Genomic DNA, 19,978 nt, shown 5'->3' with positions numbered 1-19,978 from the left:
AATGTGAAGGCCATGTTCGGCCCTGGTGCAATTCTGATGGAGTCCATTGGTGTAAGAAGGCTGCTTCCCCTCAGGGATGAATATAGCATGAAAGCTCTTACTTTGCAGGCCAATAAAAAGAAAACAGATCTCCCATTTCTATGCACTTTCCTTGAAGATATAACACACCTCAGTGCATCTCTGAAAAATTAGCTTTGGTAACTGGATGACATCTAACAGAAATGTTGGTTTATATTAATAGTTTTACAGCACAGTGTCGTGTGTGTTACAAATTAAACTCAAGAGACTTCTTTTATGCATTCTGTAACATCTTTTAAAGTAAAATATCTGGATGGATTTAATGAACATTTTTTCCTTACAGGAGCAAAATGTTTTTTGTTTTGTTTTTTAATGCCTGGAAAGTATTTTACACCTCTACCCCAATATAACATGACCCAATATAACACGAATTCGAATATAACGCGGTAAAGCAGTGCTCCGGGGGAAGGAGTGGGGCTGTGCACTCCGGCGGATCAAAGCAAGTTCAATATAACGCGGTTTCACCTATAACGCGGTAAAAAATTTTGGCTCCCGAAGACAGCATTATATTGGGGTAGAGGTGTAGTTGCAGTTCATATTGAGTCCTAAAGAGAAGTGCTTCATAACAACTTAGACATCTGTAGAGAGAAGAGGCATATTCCCTGCATAATACTGACCAACCAAAACAAAAATCTTTTAAAACACGCAGAATGCAACTATTTTGTATAGTCTTACATAACTGCATCTAAAGCATTGTAGAATACGATCAATGAGACCAGATGTTTTCTGCTGAAAATTATTAACACTTTATTTACAACTGAGAGGGCAAGACAGTTAGCTGGTTACACATAGGCTGATACAAGAGGACTGTTATAAAGGCGAAGGCTCTTGAGCCAACAGTGACAAGGTTGTTTGGAGGGATAGAAGGAGAGCAGTGTGCTAGACAGGCTAGAAGAAGGTTAAAATCAAGTCCATAAAGAGCAATTTTTAACCCCTATTCTGAATTGCATAGGAAGTGGAAAGCAATGTTTAAAGATGACAATGACAGAGCCATTATTTCCTTGTACACAGAAGGCGGCAAGTAGTAATGCATCTCTATATGCTGCAGTTTCAAGAGCTAGTATTTGGAAAGTCCCTAGAGGAAGGAGTTGCATTACTCAAGGCAAGAGGAGATGAAGTTATAGACAAGACCAAACATCTACTAAGGCAAGAGGACAGCATGAGCTGGGCAGACAGAGAAGAATATTAGTAGCATGGAAGAAGTGGGGAGGTGATTACAGCCACCTTGGTAAATAAGCAAGAAGTAGAAATAGATTTTTGCAGGATCAAGGGCATTCCTGGAAAGCATCAGATTCCCTCCTCCCCTTGTGAAAAGCCTTCGCTCCAGAATCCAGAGTAAGCAAATTGTAAATCTAATCATTTTATTTTTGTGCACTATACTTATTTGTTGAGTTCCCACAATAGTGTTAAAACCTGCAGAAGGTTCATCAGTGCAGCAACTGCAAAGCCAGCAACTGCAAAGCCAGGTGGGCTAGTAGTAACTGTTGTAGGAAACTTCAAAGTAGTCTGTGAAGTAGTAAATATCTGGATCTAAGAGAAGGGGAAGGAAAGAATGACTAGATTCCATAGTGGATTAGTGCCTTTCACTGCTCAAGGACAGAGCTCAAATTCTTAGTTCACAAATAAAAGCGAGTTTGGTGGTTTCTTCATGTTCCCCACAACAACAGTGGCACACCAGCAATGCTCTCAGTTCAGTGCAGGAGATCTATAACTGCAGCTTGACATCTGCAAGTGGTCTCTACTGCCCCCCCTCTCCTTCAATTCCATCACTACCCTGTTGTTGGATAAGGGGCAGAGTGACATCTACTGTTGAAATAATGACTATTTTCAGTTACAAGTGCCTAAAGTCACAATCTATCTAGTTTTTGCCAGTGTTAAACTAATATGGGATATGCATCATTGTAATATGCTAAACCACAGCCCTGTGAGTGTTTGCACATTTATACAATAACCTGAGGAATCTTGTTCCAGGCCCCAGCATACAGAGGTTTGTGTTCCAAAACATAACAGTGGAAATACAGTGGGGCAAATTCAGCCATGGTGTATGTACAGCTCCACTAAAATACAGATTTCTACTACAGCGGAATATGGCCCTAAGTGCCTTTAGATACCTAATTAGTACTAGAACTGAAGGAATACTATTCCATTAGTATTTGGTGAGTCATTTAAAGCTGTCTGAACAATGCAAACATTTAGATTAATGAATATGCCACCTTATTGGGTCACCATCTTGGATTCCTTGAAGCCTAAATAAAGTAGTCCCCATAGCTATGAAGGAAGCTATACAAGCTTGGTTTTTAAGGATAAAATTATTGCTCTACAAGGCTCAGATAGGCATTTGAGAACTAAATGCTTCAAAAACAATGGCAGCCAGAACACACTAATCTGGATTCCAGGTTTCAAGCAAGAGCTGGTCTTTTTAAAGCTGATATATACACCTTTGAAAACAGGTTTATAATGGAAACTTGGTCACAAAATTACTATGAAGGAAAAATAGTATAGCTGTAAGAGACAAGTTCAGGACAGTTAGATTTGAATTGTCTGGCATTGATAAAAATAGTTAGTTTTTAAATAGATTAACATGATTGAAGTGATATTTTTCTGGTGGGCTAGTAGTAACTGTTGTAGGAAACTTCAAAGTAGTCTGTGAAGTAGTAAATATCTGGAACTAAGAGAAGGGGAAGGAAAGAATGACTAGATTCCATAGTGGATTAGTGCCTTTCACTGCTCAAGGACAGAGCTCAAATTCTTAGTTCACAAATAAAAGCGAGTTTGGTGGTTTCTTCATGTTCCCCACAACAATAGCTCTTCCCAGTTCATACTTAAGCAAAGAATGCCAGTTGTGCTAAAGTGAAATAAGCAAGACCAGAGGTCGGCAAACTATGGCCCACGGGCCATGTCCGGCCCATGGGACCGTCCTGCCTGGCCCTTGAGCTCCCGGCTGGGGAGGCTAGACCCCGTCCCTTCCCCTGAGGTCTCCCCTCCCCCGCAGCCTCAGCTCGCTGTGCCGCCAGCACTCTGGGCAGCGCTGCTGCAACCTCCTTCTGGGCAGCACGGTGGCATGGCTGGCTCCGGCCAGGTGGCGCAGCTGCCAGTCCTGGTGCTCTGAGTGGCATGGTAAGGGGGCGGGGAGTGTGGGGGGAGGGGGGAAGGGGCGATTGGATAAGGGGCAGGGGGCTCCGGGGAGCAGCCAGGGGACAGGGAGCGGTTAGATAGGCGTGGGAGTCCTGGGGGGCCTGTCAGGGGTCGGGGCAGTCAGGGGACAGGAAGCAAGGGGGTTGGATGGGGGTGGGGTCAGGGAACAAGGAGTGGGGGGAGGGGAGGTTGGATGGGTTGGGAGTTCTGAGGGGGACAGTCAGGGGGCAGGAAGTGTGAGGGGGCGGAGGCCAGGTTGTTTGGGGAGGCACAGCCTTCCCTACCCGGCCCTCCATACAGTTTTGGAACCCCGATGTGGCTCTCAGGCCAAAAAGTTTGCCCACCCCTGAGCAAGACTCTTGTAGGTCAAAACTGAAAAAAGTACTGGCAGTGGCTTTGGAGAAGCTTAGACACTGTTTGCCCACAGTACTCCAAACTCAAGCCATTAGTCTCTCACTTTCCTAAGTGCGATGAAGTTATCTATTTTAAAAGGCACTGTTTTTGAAAGAACTATTAAAGCAAGCACTGCATGAATAATGTCCTCCAGTGTTAGCTTGCAATACGTTTTTCCTAATCCAATGCTGTTCTGTTTTAGTTTTTGTATTTTCTTTATATACAGTATCCTTCAAAATAGGACTTCTGTTTAAACTACATTTCAAAAAGCCCAGATATCTTGTACATAAAGCACAAACAAGGGATCTAAAAAAAAAAAAAACACAACCATGGAACAGCAGCTGTTACAAACTAAACTTAGAATTTAGACTAACAGCATCCAGGCAGCTTTCCCATAAAATCGTTTTGCAACCTTTTTTCACCCTTAGCAAGTTCACAAGTCTTTGGCAGCTTCCCAATGTGTGAGAATATAACTTTTAATGGATTCCACATTATAGGAACTCTTTATTCCTTTAAAAAAGCCACTGTGGAGATGATTAAAGCAGGAGACTGTTCAGTAAAATACCAACAGGAATGAAGTGTAGCAGAGTTATTGTCTCAATCTCTCTCCCCCACTACTTCTGGAGGGGTGTTAACAGGTCACCTAACACATTTCAAGGGACCAATCAAGGCAACTACTTATGCTAAACAATCTGTTCCACCTTGTATTTAGCTGTGACACTCTGAATATGTTCCCCAGACCTAAAGAAGAGCTCTGTGTAAGCTTGTCTCTCTCACCAACAGAAATTGGCCCAATAAAAGATATTACCTCACCCCATCTCGTCTCTCAATCTCAAGAGACTTTCTTCATGTCTGAACAAACAGATTTTAACAACCTGATATACCTCTTCAGAACCATGCTTTTTTTCCTTGTATGCTGCTTTCCAGCAATAGAGCTGCAATCGGATTTCACTCTTGTGTAACTCAGGAGTAACTCTACGGAAGCTAATGGAGTTTCAATACACTACTGTAGAACACCTTCATACCTCTTGCGCCTGCAACATAAACTTTAATTTTTGGAAAGCTATTCTGGAGTCTCACTATGCAACATTTGGCAACTTTTGTTCACAAGATCACTCATCACACTCTTGATGGAAAGAATTTCTGAAAAGGTTTATTGACAAACTAGAAATGTAACATTTGCCTATTGGGGAGTTTCTTCATCTGGTTATACGTAGAACCTACCCATTCAGCTGAAGTATTGGCTAATTTACTCCTGTAAGTGCAAATCTATGTTGCTAAATTTAGCTATCGCTAGCAGGCAGATCAAGAAATGGCAGGCAAAGTGCCTCTGCTCCAGACTTCCTGCCTTCCAGCATGCGCCACTACATGTGCAGAGAAGGTAGCAAAGCACAATTGATGGTTTTGTTAACAATATTGCACTTGCGCAAAAGTTTGTGAGCTCTGGCACCTAGTGACACTTTCCTTCTCTCAGTCAATAGTTCCGTGAAGAAACTATGAACCATGATTCATGTTGTTTAATGCAAAAGAAAAAACTCAATTTTTTTTAATACAGGAATTTAGAGCTGGCAACAGTCTGACAGCCCTACAGACGTAGGAAGTGATTTTCAGAGGTGCCAAGCACCTGCAGCGTCCATGGACTTCAGCCCATCTGGAAATTAGGGCATGAAGGTCTTTATAATTATACACCGCTGCCAAAATAAGCTTTTTCTGAAGTTGGCCATGTTTAAAGGGGTGACAAGGTAACAGTTACCATGATCATTCAATCTTTCAACTCTTTGCCAATAAGCATCCTTGTCACGAAGGAGGACGACACCTGCCCAACAGAAACTGGACTGAAATCACTAATTCATTTCAGCTGGATGCAAATGATCGGTTTTGTATCTGGATGCAAGTTGACCTAGACATCCAATCCCTTAATCTTTGTTTTAATGTTTAAGCTTTAAAAGTGCTCAGAAAGTATTTATCCTCCCAAGAAAATTAAGAACTGTGCCTTACCTCGTATTAAAGAGAGCTGCCTTCACTGCAATAGAGATTGCATCGAAGAGGTTGCCACCACATTCCAATAACTGAGGTAAAAAACACAAAAACCATAAACTATTATAAGAACATCAAAATATTCCCTAAATAGTTGTGACACTGAAACACTAAAAAACTTTCTATATTTAATTATACTCAACATTACCTATGAAGTCACAGCCAACTATACAATATCAGTTTCTTTCCAAAATTGACTGTAAAGTGGGAATGCTTTAAAATGCAATTTTAAAACCAAATATACACAGCACAGTGCACAGCATAGTTATTACAAAAACGGATTCTTTTTAGAACAGCATTCATTACCACTACAGCTACTTGAAAAACTCTAAAACTTTCAATGAAAATTGAAGGGGGAATAGTTGTTGAAAATATTTTTTTGTCAAATGTGAAATTCAGGAAGTTTCAGCCAGCTGTAGTTATGGCAATATTTAAAAATAAACTCAGAATAAGAAAGTTATGCATTCAGTCTTAATCCACATAATTCTTCTTCTTTTAAAAATCTACCCAATGAAAGCACTTGCCCCTATCTTAACAGGAGAAGCGTGAATGCACCAATCTACTCGGTTCATGTGAATATAGTGGATTAAGTTTCAAAGTGTACAATTCTGAAGTATGGTCAACGTAATCAACATAGAAAACTAAAAAGCCTACGAGGAAATGAACTCTAAATTAAGTAAGGGTTATATTTCAGACTGATTACTTGTACCAAGACAGACTGATGACTGAAAGGTCAAACTGACAAAAGGTGAAAGCAAAAGCTAAGACACAGAGGGTGACCAAATTACTGCTATGCAACAATTGCTTGATACAGAGAAATTAGCCCGCCATTTTCAGTAGTTATTGGATTTTACTGGATAAATGCAATAAAACCACTATCTTTATTTAAAGACAGGATGTGTCTGTACTGTAGTTAAGGTTATGTTCAGACCTCCAGTATAAACTATTATTTGTATTACAGTAGCTCTTACAGGCCAGGGTACAACAACAACTTTTTCAAAACAATATCTTTTAGACTAACATTCCTACAAGGTGAATGTTTGTTTGTTCAATCTGTTCAGCTGTTTGAGTTGTGGGAAGAAAAAGAAGCTACCCCTTCCTCTGCAAACCACAATAAACTCAAGAGTGGTTAAATAAAATTCTAAGCCTGGCCCTAGTCCTCCTTGAGGAAAACTCTCCAAGTCAGTAGTGACAAAAAAAAAAAAAATATAAAACCTTCTATGGACACTCAACAGGAAACGGCTAAGATTTTACTAGAGCCTAATGTAGCCTTCCTATGTGTATACTGTGCTGTAAGGAGGTGAAAAAAACCACACACTCATTCTCTCCATCCAGTATGACAGACTGCTGGGGCAATTTCTGTGAAGATGACTATAAATGTGTCAATCATGTCAAAAGCCTCCTAAAAGCTTGTCTTTAACATCAGCAACAAAAGGAAACTGTAGGTGTGAAAATATTGCAGATCCCTGGTTTATGGTGTTTCTGTACTCACTGTGCTGCTCTAGGGATAATGGATTTTTTTATATTTAAAAAAAATAGAATGATCATTTCTTTTGAGACCACCATTATACAACCAGAGCATTAACCAAGAGCCCCTGGGTAGCTTCTGCATGCAAATTTGTAGTCTAACTCCTTTTGGTTCAGTCTACTGAGCATTAACAGTGTGACTGTGCAACCAACTAAGACAAGTTTCAACTATACTGGAGATAAAAATATAGGCCACTAACAAAGAAAAAGTATCTTTCTTTTTAGATGAGTGACTTTGCATCAGCACCATCTGTTAAAGAAATCTCGTCTCCCTTTTCTCCTGAAGTTGCATATACTGGTCAAACCTTACCCTCAAATAAGAGCTGAAACTCAGATACTTCTGTGGAATTGTGGCTGGTTATATGGATGGCAATAAGAAATGGAGCAAGAATCCATCGAAATCAGATATCTTTCAGAACAAGCTATTTTAGTAACAAATATATTCTATGCACTCTATTGCATATCCAAGAATGCAGTATTTTTTTTAAACTTCTGACAGAAACTTAATGAGGTTTATTCTCCCCTTAATTTACTGTGCAAATCCCACTAACATGAAAAGGAGCTATTCTTATGCATCTAGAGGGAAATGCAGTAAAAAGTGTTCTCATTAATCTGCTCATCATTACACTTTCAAAAATAGAAAAGTCCACTTGATATTAGTGTGGACACTACAGATAATTCCACTGTAATGAGCCACTAGTATAATGTTAAAATGTAGTACAGTGAGCACTCACACAGCGAGTGTGGCAGAAATACCTATAAATACTGGTCTCTTACTGCATTGTAACATCGTTCCTCTACCTTATGGTATTCCCTCTAGTTATAATAGAAAATAGCACAAATATCTTGGTAAATTTAAATACTGAGATTTGAGAAGATCCATACATTAATGATCCATTTGTAGCAATACAAGTAGTCACTCCTGAGGGTATTCTGCACCAAAGAAAATAAAAATTCTGTGCACAATATTTTAAAATTCTGCAAATTTGGTCAATAAATAAATGTGGCGGCTCTAGCATAGCAGTGGGGAGCACAGTGCACTGGCTGCACAGAGGTGGGAGATCACCCTGCAGCCCCTACCAAGACAGACTCAGCGCTGAGGCTGCACCCGACCCGACACAGTGCAAGCCCCAGAAACATGAGGGGGCCCTGCCCCTCCATGCAGGTACACCAGGTGTGGGCAGGCAGGCTCAGCCTGGCAGGATCCAAGTGTGAAGGGGCTTAGTGTGGGGGGGAATCCAGGTGCAGGGTGAGAAGGTTCTGTGTGGGGCAATCTGGGTGTGGGTGGCTCAGTGGGAGGAGGGGGGAAGAATCTGGATGCACTGGGACTCGTTGGGGGTTCCGTGTGCAGGGGCAATGGGACTCTGTAGGGGGGTCCAGGTGCAGCTGGCTGGGGCTCAGTGGTATGGGGGGCTGGGTGAAGGGTGGTCCAAGTGTAGGGGAGTGTGACTAGTTGGGGTGGAGGTTTGGTTGCGTGGGGCTCAGCTGGGGGGTGGGGTGGGGGCGGGTCCGGAAACAGAGGGGTTGTGGTTAGGGTGTGAGAGGCTCCAGGTGCAGGAGGTGAGGCTTAGTGGGGGGGGGGATCAGGTTGGGGGGCTTGGGGTGGGAGGCTCTGGGTACAGGGCAGGTGAGGGTATGGTGGGGAGGGGAGCCTGGATGCATAGGGGGTTGAGCAGACAGGGTAGCAGCTCCACATACAGTGACCCCTCCTACATGGCTGAGGAGTGATGAGGACAGGAAGTGTGAGGGGGTGGAGAGGAGTGATTTACTGACTTTATGCAAATATGCATATCTAATAATCTGTAGCTTTGTTCACGTTTACCAAATAATTTAAATTCCCCAGTGCTACTCTTCAAAAACAGCACTTCATTTTCAATTAAATTATTTTAGGTTCTGCTAAGATGGCTGCTGAGATTGTAACAAACTGCATCAGTACACATCTGATCGTTCTGTACTACTGTTAGTCACAGTAGGCACATCCCTATATAATTAGACTAATGCCTTTTTTAAAAAAAGAACATAATGAATTTGTATTTTCATACATAATTTATTTAGGGGTGTCTGCATTCTGAATGTTCTTGTTTATCAACACAGACCTACATTTGGCTTTGACAACTGTATTTATCACTGAGCTTTATATCTTCAAAGCACTTTACAAACATGAACTAATGCATCTGTTGGAGGAAGTTACCAGTTATTACCCATTTTACAAAATAGGGAAATACTGATTTGTTCAAGTCAGTGTCAGAGTTGGGAACAGAGCTCATGAGTTCCTGGCTCCCAGACCTGTATTCAAGTCTTGCTGTCTCTCTCTCTCTCTCTCTTTCAGAACTTTAAGCACATTGTTGTGATTTAGCTACTCATTAGGTTAACTTTAGAACGCGGACAAAATTTAGTTTCCATTCTAGAAAGAGATCAAGTATTCACTCTCCACACACACACACACACACACACTTCAATAATAAAATCTAAACCTTCTGTGTGTGTGGGGGGGGGGGGGGGGGGGGGAGGGGAAGCCCCATCACTTTTATATAAAGCTTTTGTTCTGCTCCAAGGATCCACCAGCAATAATACAGTGTCAAGAGATAGATGGTGTGGGTAGTTATGTTAGCCACCCCTCTTTCCTCTCCTCCCCTACCCCCCACAGCATTACAGTGAGGCATGGATATGCAATGATATAAACTGTGTAAATATTTTAAAAATATTACTTAATTTTTTTTATGCTCTGTAGTTCAGTACCTTGAAGACTCCCTGGAACTTAAATTACCTCTTCTTTGCTTCACTTACCAAAACATCAACATAGAGAACCCAGCAGTGCTCTCTGGGATTAATACAAAGGGATTTCACGTCTATGGTGCTCTCATTGCTAAATATTCTGTAGAGCGTATTTACTATCTCTGTGGCAAGCTCTTCTCCTCCCCGGCCTTCAAATTCAGGAGTGGCATTTGCTGAACTGGATGGGGGTAAAAGAAAATAGATACTTTTCATTTCTAAAGCAGCCTTTATCCAAGGAACTCAAAGCTTTTCATAAACAGTAAGCCCATAACATCACCACAAAGGAGGTATTATTCCCACTTTACAAGGGTAGAAAAGAAGCACAGAAAAGTGAAACAAATTACTTGAGGTAACACACAAAATTAGCATCAGAGCTGGCAAAAGAATACAGAAGTCCAGTATCTGTTTTAGTCACCAGACCACACTGTACAGTTCCTTGACATTCTGCAGAAACGTTTAAGACTAATATTTAATTATCTCTGCACCTTCATGATAAAAAAAAAAAATTACAGTAAGTTCCAAATGGTTAACAATACAGCCTGTTAAAGATGAATGGGACAAAAGACAACAGTGAGAAGAGGGGTGAAAAAAAGACAAGCAAGAGACTTTTTAGAATGGCATGACTGCATGACCTTAATTATTAATGTCTTTACTGGATACTCTGTTATGGGGTTGCTTGCAGACAGCGTCTCATTATCTAAGCAAGCGCAGTTTATGTATGGTGAGTACCAACTAAAGAGTATCTATTTTTAAAAAAAGATCAGAGAATAGCACGAGCCTTCACTTTCCTAATTCCAAAACAAAGGTCAGTTTATGGGCATCCATGCAAGAAGATCCCTAGCTGCCTTGGGCCTTACACACAGCTAAAAACAAAAGGTTTTAGCTAACAAAGGCAGCATGCCTATAAAAAAAAATCCCCAAACTAACAAACATTCTGAAACTTGTTCTGATTCTACTCTAGTATATATAGAAGGCAAAAACATGGGCGTGCTGTAATAACTGGGCCTATAAATTTATCCTAATTGTGAACTCAATTGTGGGAAAGTTTACAAAATGTTTCAATCACATAATGATAAACGTTGATGGGAAAAGGTGCAAAAGGGAGGCAGACTGAATTAGCCTAAATAAGGCAGCCTAGAACTGTGTTAAGATCATGCCTGGTAAACAAGAGAAGCATGGGGCCAGAAGTTATAGAATCATAGGACTAGAAGGGACCTCGAGAGGTCATCAAGTCCAGTCCCGCACTGATGGCAGGACTAAGTATGATCTAGACCATTCCTGACAGGTGTCTGGAGATTAAGAACAGGTTAGGAAACGATGGAGATTCCACAACTCCCATGGCAATTTATTCCAGTGCTTAACTACCCTGACAGTTAAGAAGTTTTTCCCAATGTCCAAGCTAAACAGCCCTTTCTTCAATTTAAGACCAGTGCGTCTTGTCCTAGCCTCAGAGGTCAAGGAGAAAAAATTTTCACCCTCCTCCTTGTAACAACAGTTTTCAAGTACATAAAAGGTTATGTCCCCTCTCAGTCTTTTCTCAGACTAAACAAACCCATTGTTTTCAATCTTTCCTCATAGGTCATGTTCTCTAGACCTTTAATCATTTTTGTTGCTCTTCTCTGGACTTTCTCCAATTTATCCACATTTTTCCTGAAATGTGGCACCCAGAACTGGACACAATACTCCAGTTGAGCCCTAATCAGTGCAGAGTAAAGCAGAAGTATTACTTCTCATGTCTTGCTTACAACACTCCTGGTAATACATCCCAGAATGTTTGCTTTTTTTGCTACACTATTGACTCATATTTAGCTTGTGATCCACTATGACCCCCCAGATCCCTTTCCGCAGTACTCCCTCCAAGGCAGTCATTTCCCATTTTGTATGTGTGCAACTGATTGTTCCTTCCTAAGTGAAGTACTTTGCATTTGTCCTTATTGAATTTCATCCTATTTACTTCAGATAATTTCTCCAGTCTGTCCAGACAATTTTGAATTTTAATCCTATTGTCCAGAGCACTTGTAACCCCCTCCCAACTTGGTATCATGCACAAACTTTATAATTCTACTCTCTATGTAAATCTCTAATTCATTGATGAAGATATTGAACAGAACTGAAGCCAGAACTGATCCCTATGGGAACACACTTGATATGCTCTTCCAGCTTGACTGTGAACCACTGATGACAACTCTCTGGGAATGGTTTTCCAACCAGTTATGCACCCACCTTATAATATCTCTATCTAGCTTGTATTTCCCTAGTTCATTTATGAGAAGGTTGTGTGAGACAATATCAAGATCTTTACTAAAGTCAAGATATATCACATCTACCACTTCCTCCCTATCCACTAGTCTTGTTCCCCTGTCAAAGAAAGATATTAGGTTGGTTTGACTCGATTTGTTCTTGACAAATCCATGCTGACTGTTACTTTTTATTAACACCTCACTATCTTCTAGGTCAGGGGAGGGCAAACTACGGCCCGCGGGATTGCCAGCCCCATGGCGCAGTGGGGCTAAAGCAGGCTCCTTGCCTGCCCTGGTCCCACGCCGCTCCCAGAAGCGGCCAGCGCCACGTTCCTGTGCCCTCTGGGGGCTGGGGGCAGAGGGCTCTGTGCACTGCCCTCGCCTGCAGGCATCGCCCCCCGCAGCTCCTATTGGCCAGGAATGGGGAACCGCGGCCAATGGGAGCTTCGGGAGTGGTACCCACAGGTAAGGGCAGCATGCAGCAGAGACACCTGCCCCACCCCACCCCCAGGAGCCATTGCCAGACATGCTGGCCACTTCCGGGAGTGGCGCGGGGCCAAGGCAGGCAGGGAGGGAGCCTGCCTTAGCCCCGCTGCCATCCCGGAGCAGCTCGAGGTAAGCGGCGCCAAGCAGGAGCCCACACCCTGAACCCCTCCTGCACCCCGCACCCCAACCCCTTGCCTGAGCCCTCTCCTGCACCCCAACCCCTTGCCCTGAGCGCCTTCCTGCACACTGCACCCCCTCTCACACCCCACCCCCCCTGCCCCAGCCCTACATTCATGGCCCTGCATACCATTTCTCCACCAGACATGGCCCTCAGGCCAAAAAGTTTGCCTACCCCTGTTCTACGTGTTTGCAAAGACATTGCTTAATTATTTGCTCCATTATCTTTTTGGGTACTGAAGTTAAGAAATCTGGTCTATAATAAAGTCAATGAAGTAAAGTTGCTGTGTCGAAAATTAGGCCTAATTGCTGGACAATATAATGAGAGAACGGGCTATTCTGCCAATCATCCCCTTTGGGGTCCTCAGAAAGAGACTTTGGGGATGGGGGAGAAGCTGCTATCGCAATGCTGGCTGATTAAAAGAATGGGAATGAGCAAGCTTCCCCATCATGGCTGCCATTCCCAGTCTCCTGGGATCCCAAAATCTGACATGACACCATTTTCCCTTCATCATAATGAAGAGAGATGTCTTGAGGGACCCAGATGATATTGCTACCTCCACCATCATTGGTTACATCTTGAATACCACCTGGGATGTAAGACTTTGTCACAGACACACTTGTCCATCATGTGTCCTCCTCTTTCTCCACCTTATTTCTTCTTTTTCCTCTCTCTCTTCCTTTGCCTTCTGTTTAGTAAGAGTCTGGCTTAACCGGCTAAGACTGTGTATTTTGCAACATTACTCTGAGCCTGTGACCAGAAAAAGGTAGTTAAAAGCAATGCATCGAACAGTGCAACGTTGTACAACTTTGCCAGATCTCAGAGTGATGGATAAGACTGTGCTGGGCCTGTGTTTTTCCAGCAGTGAGTTTGCAAGTACATGTCAACACGAGAGACAGAAGCTGCATTTTCTATCTTTGCTGTTCTCTTCTCTCCACTGTTATGTGTGTGTGTGCGTCTGTGTCTTGTTTTGTCTTCTAGGAAATAGGATCAGACTTCAACAAGAACAGCTCCAGCCAATGTCAACTAACTTCTCTTTTTCCACCTAAAAGACAATTACGCTGTGGAATTCCTTTTAAAAATCTTTCTCCAGAGTGAGAGAGAGAAAGAGAGAGAGAGAGAGAGGAAATAAGGGATGCTGTTAAAAACGAAAGCCTTACTTAATACTTTAAATTTCAAATGCTTTAACTGTTTTTGCTTCCCCCCCCTCGCCCCCATCCTTAATAAAAGGCAGGATGTTATTTCCAGATGTATAAATGCCACATTGTAATAAGATTACACAATTAATGATGAGCCAAAATTATAATCCCACGCAGAAGAACTATAATCAAATTTAAAAAGAGCCTTATCACCAGAATTATTAAATTACATAACAATGAAGAGCTCAATTCAGCAAATGTATCTCCCATTTAAGTCAGTGAAACCATTCATCTCTGAACATGACTGCAAAATTGAACCCCGTTAAAATTTTGCAGGTCTTATAGTACATCAGATATAAAAGCTATTTTTTGAAAACTTTGGTTTTTACTTGCATTAACTAGAAGTCAAAATGCTGAATTTTTTACTTGGACAACTGTAAGAAATGATAGACTTGGAATATGTCTACACTACAGCCACTACAACAATACAGCTGTGCTGCTGTAACGCTATAGCACACACACTCCCCTACACTGGCAGAAAAATCCCTTCGGTCAAGGTAGCTAATCCACCTTGCAAGAGGCAGTAGCTAGGTCGACAGAAAAATTCTTCATTAACCTAGCTGCACCTACCCTGGGGGTTCAGTCAACCTAACCACAATGCTCATGGCAAGAAATTGTTCACAGCCTTGAGCAACATATTTAGGTCGTTTTTAAAGTGTAAACCAGGCCTTAGAGTATTTGATCTGGATAACTGTCACTGAATTTTATCATAACCTTAATCATCTTATTAATTGCAAGGGACTAAGTCTTGATCTACACCTAGCCACATCACTTCCAAATACATGGTAAATACTGCCACCCTAAGGCCACTGGCTATCACAATAGTGTAGTAGCAGAGATGTTTACATTCACTCATTTGAAATACTTTGCCCACTGTACAAATCTCAGAAGTAGAGTTCAGAGAAACGTATTTGTGGAAGACACATAGATCTAGCAGGGGCCAAAGGGAGAGTGCCATTCTTATTCCTGAATAATACTTAAAATAAAATCTCCAAAGTTAAGAAACAGCTCTCAGCCACATTCTATGAGAATCAAGACTTTCTAGAGCAGGGGTCTCAAACTCAAATGACCAAGAGGGCCACATGAGGACTAGTGCATTGGCCCGAGGGCCGCATCACTGACACCCCCCCCACGCTGACCCCGGCCCCGCCCCCACTCCACCTGCCCCGCCTCTTCTCCACCTCCTCCCCTGAACACGTGGCTACCTGCTCCTCCCTCCTGGAAAGTGACAATCGCCACCAACAGCAATGCACCTCACTCAAAGGACAAAACACGCACTTAGTTAGATTTACTTCTGTTAAAGCCCCCCCACTGCACTGGGCTGCACCACCACTCCACCCCTGCTCTGCCTCTTCCAGGGGTGGCAGGTTTGTAGAAATTTTGGTGGTGCCCAGAACCTGCCCCCCCCCCCCAAACTCCACCCCCACCTGCCTAAGGCTCTGGAAGGGAGTTTGGGTGGAGGAGGGGGTCTGGGGTGCAGGCTCTGGGATGGAGTTTGGGGATAGGAGGGGGTTCAGGGGTGAGGGCTGTGGGGCTGGGGGGTTTGGGGCATTGGAGAGGCTCAGAACTAGGGCAGAAGGGGAAGGGCAGCCTGCCCTGGACACAGTGGAGGGGGGCAGCAGGACCCTGCGGCAGCAGGTGATGCCGGAAGCTGGCAGAGCGGAGTGGAGTCAGCATGAGCTGCAGGCTCCGGGGCAGTGAAGGGGCAGCAAGTGAGCCCGGGGGTGGCAGGCGGGCCGGGGGAGAGACCCGGCCCCAAACATTGGGGAGCAGGGAGCTTAGCTGCCACATAAAATAACTCGGGGGTGTGGGGGCGGGGACCTTGGTGGGCCGCGTGTTTGAGACCCCCGTTCTAGAGAATCCAGTGTAAGGAAGCCTCCATCACAGACTAGGTCATGTCAGCACCCCTGAGGTTATCAGTCCAGCTGTTTCCTCTTGAATAGTTTAGTTTATTTTATCTCTGACTGACTTCTATCCACCTCCATGTTTTAGGCCTCAGGTAGTTAATAAAAACATTAAGTTTTCATTATATGATTAACTAGGAACATAGGAAGCCTCTAAGGACAATTTGCATACAGAGATATATTAATGAGTACATCATTTATTTGCACTGTACAATTTAGTCTTAAATTGAAAGCAAACTGGGTTTATAAATTTTGGTGGAGTTTAACAGCTAATTACATGGACATCAAAATAAACCTACATTCCCAATGCATTAAGGTTGAGATTTTAGTTGTGTGGAAGTCAAGAAATTCAGAGCTGGGGTTCCCACTGCAACCTCAAATCTGCTTCCCTGAACTTTTGTATTACAATGGAGCCTCATTAAATGATCTCACTAGATTATGTACTTTCTGTAGTAAGAAGTACAGTTTTACAAAATAAAGTACCTTAAGTAAATGGTCTAGATAGGCACCTGCTTTCAGCTTCTCTCCCCACATCCACAGGCTGGTAGAATTGGTTAGAACATCTTGCCCTCCTTTAAGGAGGCATTCTCATTATTTCCATCAGCAGTGAGCCCCAGATCTCCTCATAACTCGAAAGTGTAGACAGCCCCCAGAAGTGCTCTCAGCACATTTAGAACTTTGATGAGCAAAACTGACTGAAACTGCCAGACGTGGCATTTGTCTCTGCCAGACTGATGTAGTGAATCCCTCCAAATGAAAGCACTTCTATTCACAAAGATTTTTCTTAAAAAAAAAAAAAACAAAAAAAAAAAACCCCAAAACCTAAATGTGACTTCCAACCGTCATCTAGTTATCTATCCCACCCCTCCTCTCCCCTTCCTTCCTCCTGCTATGACCAGTTCCATGACATCAGGGGTTCTCAACGTTTTTTAAAATACATCCCTCCAACCTCTTCTCTCCCACCCCTTTTCCTGGAGTGCCCACCCTTTACAAAATGGGAATTTCCAATGTAATTTAGATGGAACTGGGGCCATTAATATAATGATTCCAATAAATGGGATTCTGCTTTCAGTAAATCAGTCCTCTGATCCCGTTATCTAACTGTGCATAGGCCAGGAACCTTTTAAAAACACATACATTGATATCCACAACGTTTTCAGGCCAGTACGTCTCAGTTTCAGCATCAAAGCGTGCTAGTGGGGATAATGACTGCACAAGCCTGATTGCAATGCCATTCACTGAAATTTGGCTCAGCCACCCCACCATCATGATGGAGGAGTGGCCAGGCCAAATTTGAACGAGTGACATTGCAGCTCAGGTGACAAAGCGCACCATACCCTCTAGAAAGTTTGACATGTCCCTCAGGTTGAGAACTGCAGTTTATCTACCAAGCTTCATAGACTTTATAAAGAGAAAAAATAAGTTCTCTTCATCTTCATACAAATCACAGTACACGATTCAAGCATTGAGATGTCCCAACTGATTGACTTGGGAACATGAGTGCTATGAGAACTTTAGCCACCACTCCTTGTGTTTCATTTATCATGAGTTATCTGTATAGTATACGAGATATGAAAATAACGTTTAAGAGCTTTACTGATGGCTGAACAACAAATGATGATGATATTGCATGAGGACTCAACAGAACAGTCCACCAGCTATAGGATGTTCTACCTAAGAAACACCTGAAACGGATGTGGTCCCTACATTTCCATGCATGTACTAGAGAAATAGGTCCACCAGGAGCTAAGGTGAGTCTTCCCTTCAACCTGGAGGAGCAAATGGCCAGACCTGAGGACAGAGGTATAACTCTCACCTCCCTCGTTGTTAATTTCATTCTAAACCCAATATCCAGCAGGTACTCTGAAAGCGTCATTGCATACAGATTCAACTGTCATACGGGCTTTTTTTGGTTACTATTTTATACCACAAAAAAATGACAGATTATTATAGTCACAAAACTAACAAGTCAATATTTTACAAAGTTATAAACAAGAAAAACATCACTTTTTTTAAATGCAGCTATTCTGCTGATGCAGCAGCATTCCAGTGTGTAACAGAGATCTAGGACTCCCACTCCCGCTCCCTACACTGCAGGATGCACAGGCAACTCCATTGCTTTTGGGGAAAACAGAACAAGTTCCAACATCATTAGTGCACCCAAATTGTCCATTCCAAGGAGTGGCACTGTGCATAGTTTCAAGAGGAATAAGTGTTCCTCTCCCAGTTCAGGAGAAGATAGAAACAGAATAAGGGGATAGAAAAAAAAGGGTGGTGGTGGTGGAAGGAAATGGTATTTTCTGAGTGGAAGATGATCAACACATATGTCTGGATGGCTAAATCAGCTCTAGCAAACTAGTAGATTTTAAAATCTACAAGAAGCCAAAAAAGAATATCAGATAGTAAGCATTATAAGCACGGCACAATCAGCACTGAGGAAAAAAAAAAATCTTAATTTGAAAAAATAAAAACCAAAGCACCATATAAGAGATTTCTACAATAACAGAGACCCAGTTGTAAAATTATGCACAATTAGCACCATCTAGTGGCAGCCTGAAAGAGTGTCATACATTACAACTACACATAAAAGAATACTGGTATCACCACATTTGGATATACCATTCTTTACAGAAAAAAAGGCTTCTGCCGAAAGCTCCGAATTTTATTTTAAAAATCTTTCTGGCACCTAGACATGTATGTCCTCTGATGACTTGGGCATTTTGGAACTCACCATTCAGGTTTCCAGAGCCAGGCTCTTACCCTCATATTGTTACCTTGAGGGAAAACCACTTTACATACAGAAGGTCAACTAGGACTGTCAGTTCAGTACATGCGTTCAGTAAATGCATCTGACGAAGTGGGCATTCACCCATGGAAAGTTATGCTTCAATACGTCTGTTAGTCTATAAGGTGCCACAGGACTCTTTGTCGCTTTTTACAGATCTAGACTAACACGGCTACCCCTCTGATACAGTTCAGGGAGAGGTTCGCCAATCATTCTGGCCCTCACATCTGCCTCTATCTCTTTGGCAATTATAAAATAGAATCTAAAATTAAACTAATTTAAGAAACATTTGAGGATTTGTAATACTAGCCGTAGATGAAAACAATGCTACAATGAATTTCTGTGGCCCCTTAGGGCACTCGTTACCGGGCATCTCTCCCGGTAACTAGCTGATGAACAGCACCGGACATTTGTTAACACACACACACAAAACACTCTCACGGGCAGTTGGTTTCATTCAACTTTACTGAGTGAAAAAGCTCCCTGCCAGACACTCCTTTACCAGCAACTGCAGGGGAAAAATGAACTCATATGTTGATGTACCCCTCCAAAAACAGGGCTCTGATCCTAACTTAGATCTTGCAAGTTGGCGAGCCAAAGGCTCTGTGTCATGTGAGATATGTGAACATTATGTGAATGTAGTACTCCCGCAGTGGTCAAGGCTTTGCGTGTGGTGCAATAAATTAAGTTTTTCTTTTTTTAAAACAGAAAAATATGGAATCTCATGAGACTCATGTGATGGAGAGAAGGCGTAAGTGACCAAATCCTGGTGAGGATCTTTGTGAGGATCATTGGGGCCCAAGAACTGAGCAAAATTCAAAGAGGGATTGGCCATTTATATGGATAGCAAAATCCAGAGTTTTAATAGTAAATACTCAAAAACATAATTTGGAAGTGATAAAACCTAATTCTTCAGGGCAAAACCCAATATTGAATTATTAAAGGTAAGAAAGACTTCCCTAGGTCAGAGGTGGGCAGAAATGACCCATATCTGCCTACTGAAAAGTTTTGTGCTCCTCCTCTGAAACAGCTGGGTGCTGGCCACTACCAGAGAAAAGATATGGGACTAGATGTATCTTTGTATCTCACCCAGTCTGTTAGTTTCTATATTCTTATGAGGAGAGTGGAATGGAGTAGAATGGAGATTGAAAATAATTGGAATTCCCCAGCCCAGGCAATTCTTGCACTTCCTCTGTATACTAAAATCTAAACTATAGAAGACCAGCAAGGAGCTCTATACT

At 42.4% G+C, this 19,978-nt stretch overlaps 1 protein-coding gene across 2 annotated transcripts in view; it reads right to left on the bottom strand.

Moving 5' to 3' along the window:
• EXOSC7 (exosome component 7) overlaps positions 1–19,978 on the bottom strand; it is a 34,859-nt gene that overhangs the window by 7,316 nt on the left and 7,565 nt on the right. For both annotated transcript variants that reach the window (XM_054020159.1, XM_054020158.1), the window contains exons 4-5: positions 9,958–10,123; positions 5,605–5,675 (exon numbers count right to left, since the gene is read on the bottom strand). In XM_054020159.1, coding sequence (XP_053876134.1) covers positions 5,605–5,675; positions 9,958–10,123 — 237 coding nt within the window. The remainder of the gene's footprint in view (positions 1–5,604; positions 5,676–9,957; positions 10,124–19,978) is intronic.

The sequence above is a fragment of the Malaclemys terrapin genome, chromosome 2 (genome assembly GCF_027887155.1).
Source record: "Malaclemys terrapin pileata isolate rMalTer1 chromosome 2, rMalTer1.hap1, whole genome shotgun sequence".
NCBI lineage: Eukaryota > Metazoa > Chordata > Testudines > Emydidae > Malaclemys > Malaclemys terrapin.
The sequence above is the reverse complement of the archived record's forward strand: the minus strand, read 5'-3'. Positions and strand labels throughout refer to the sequence as shown.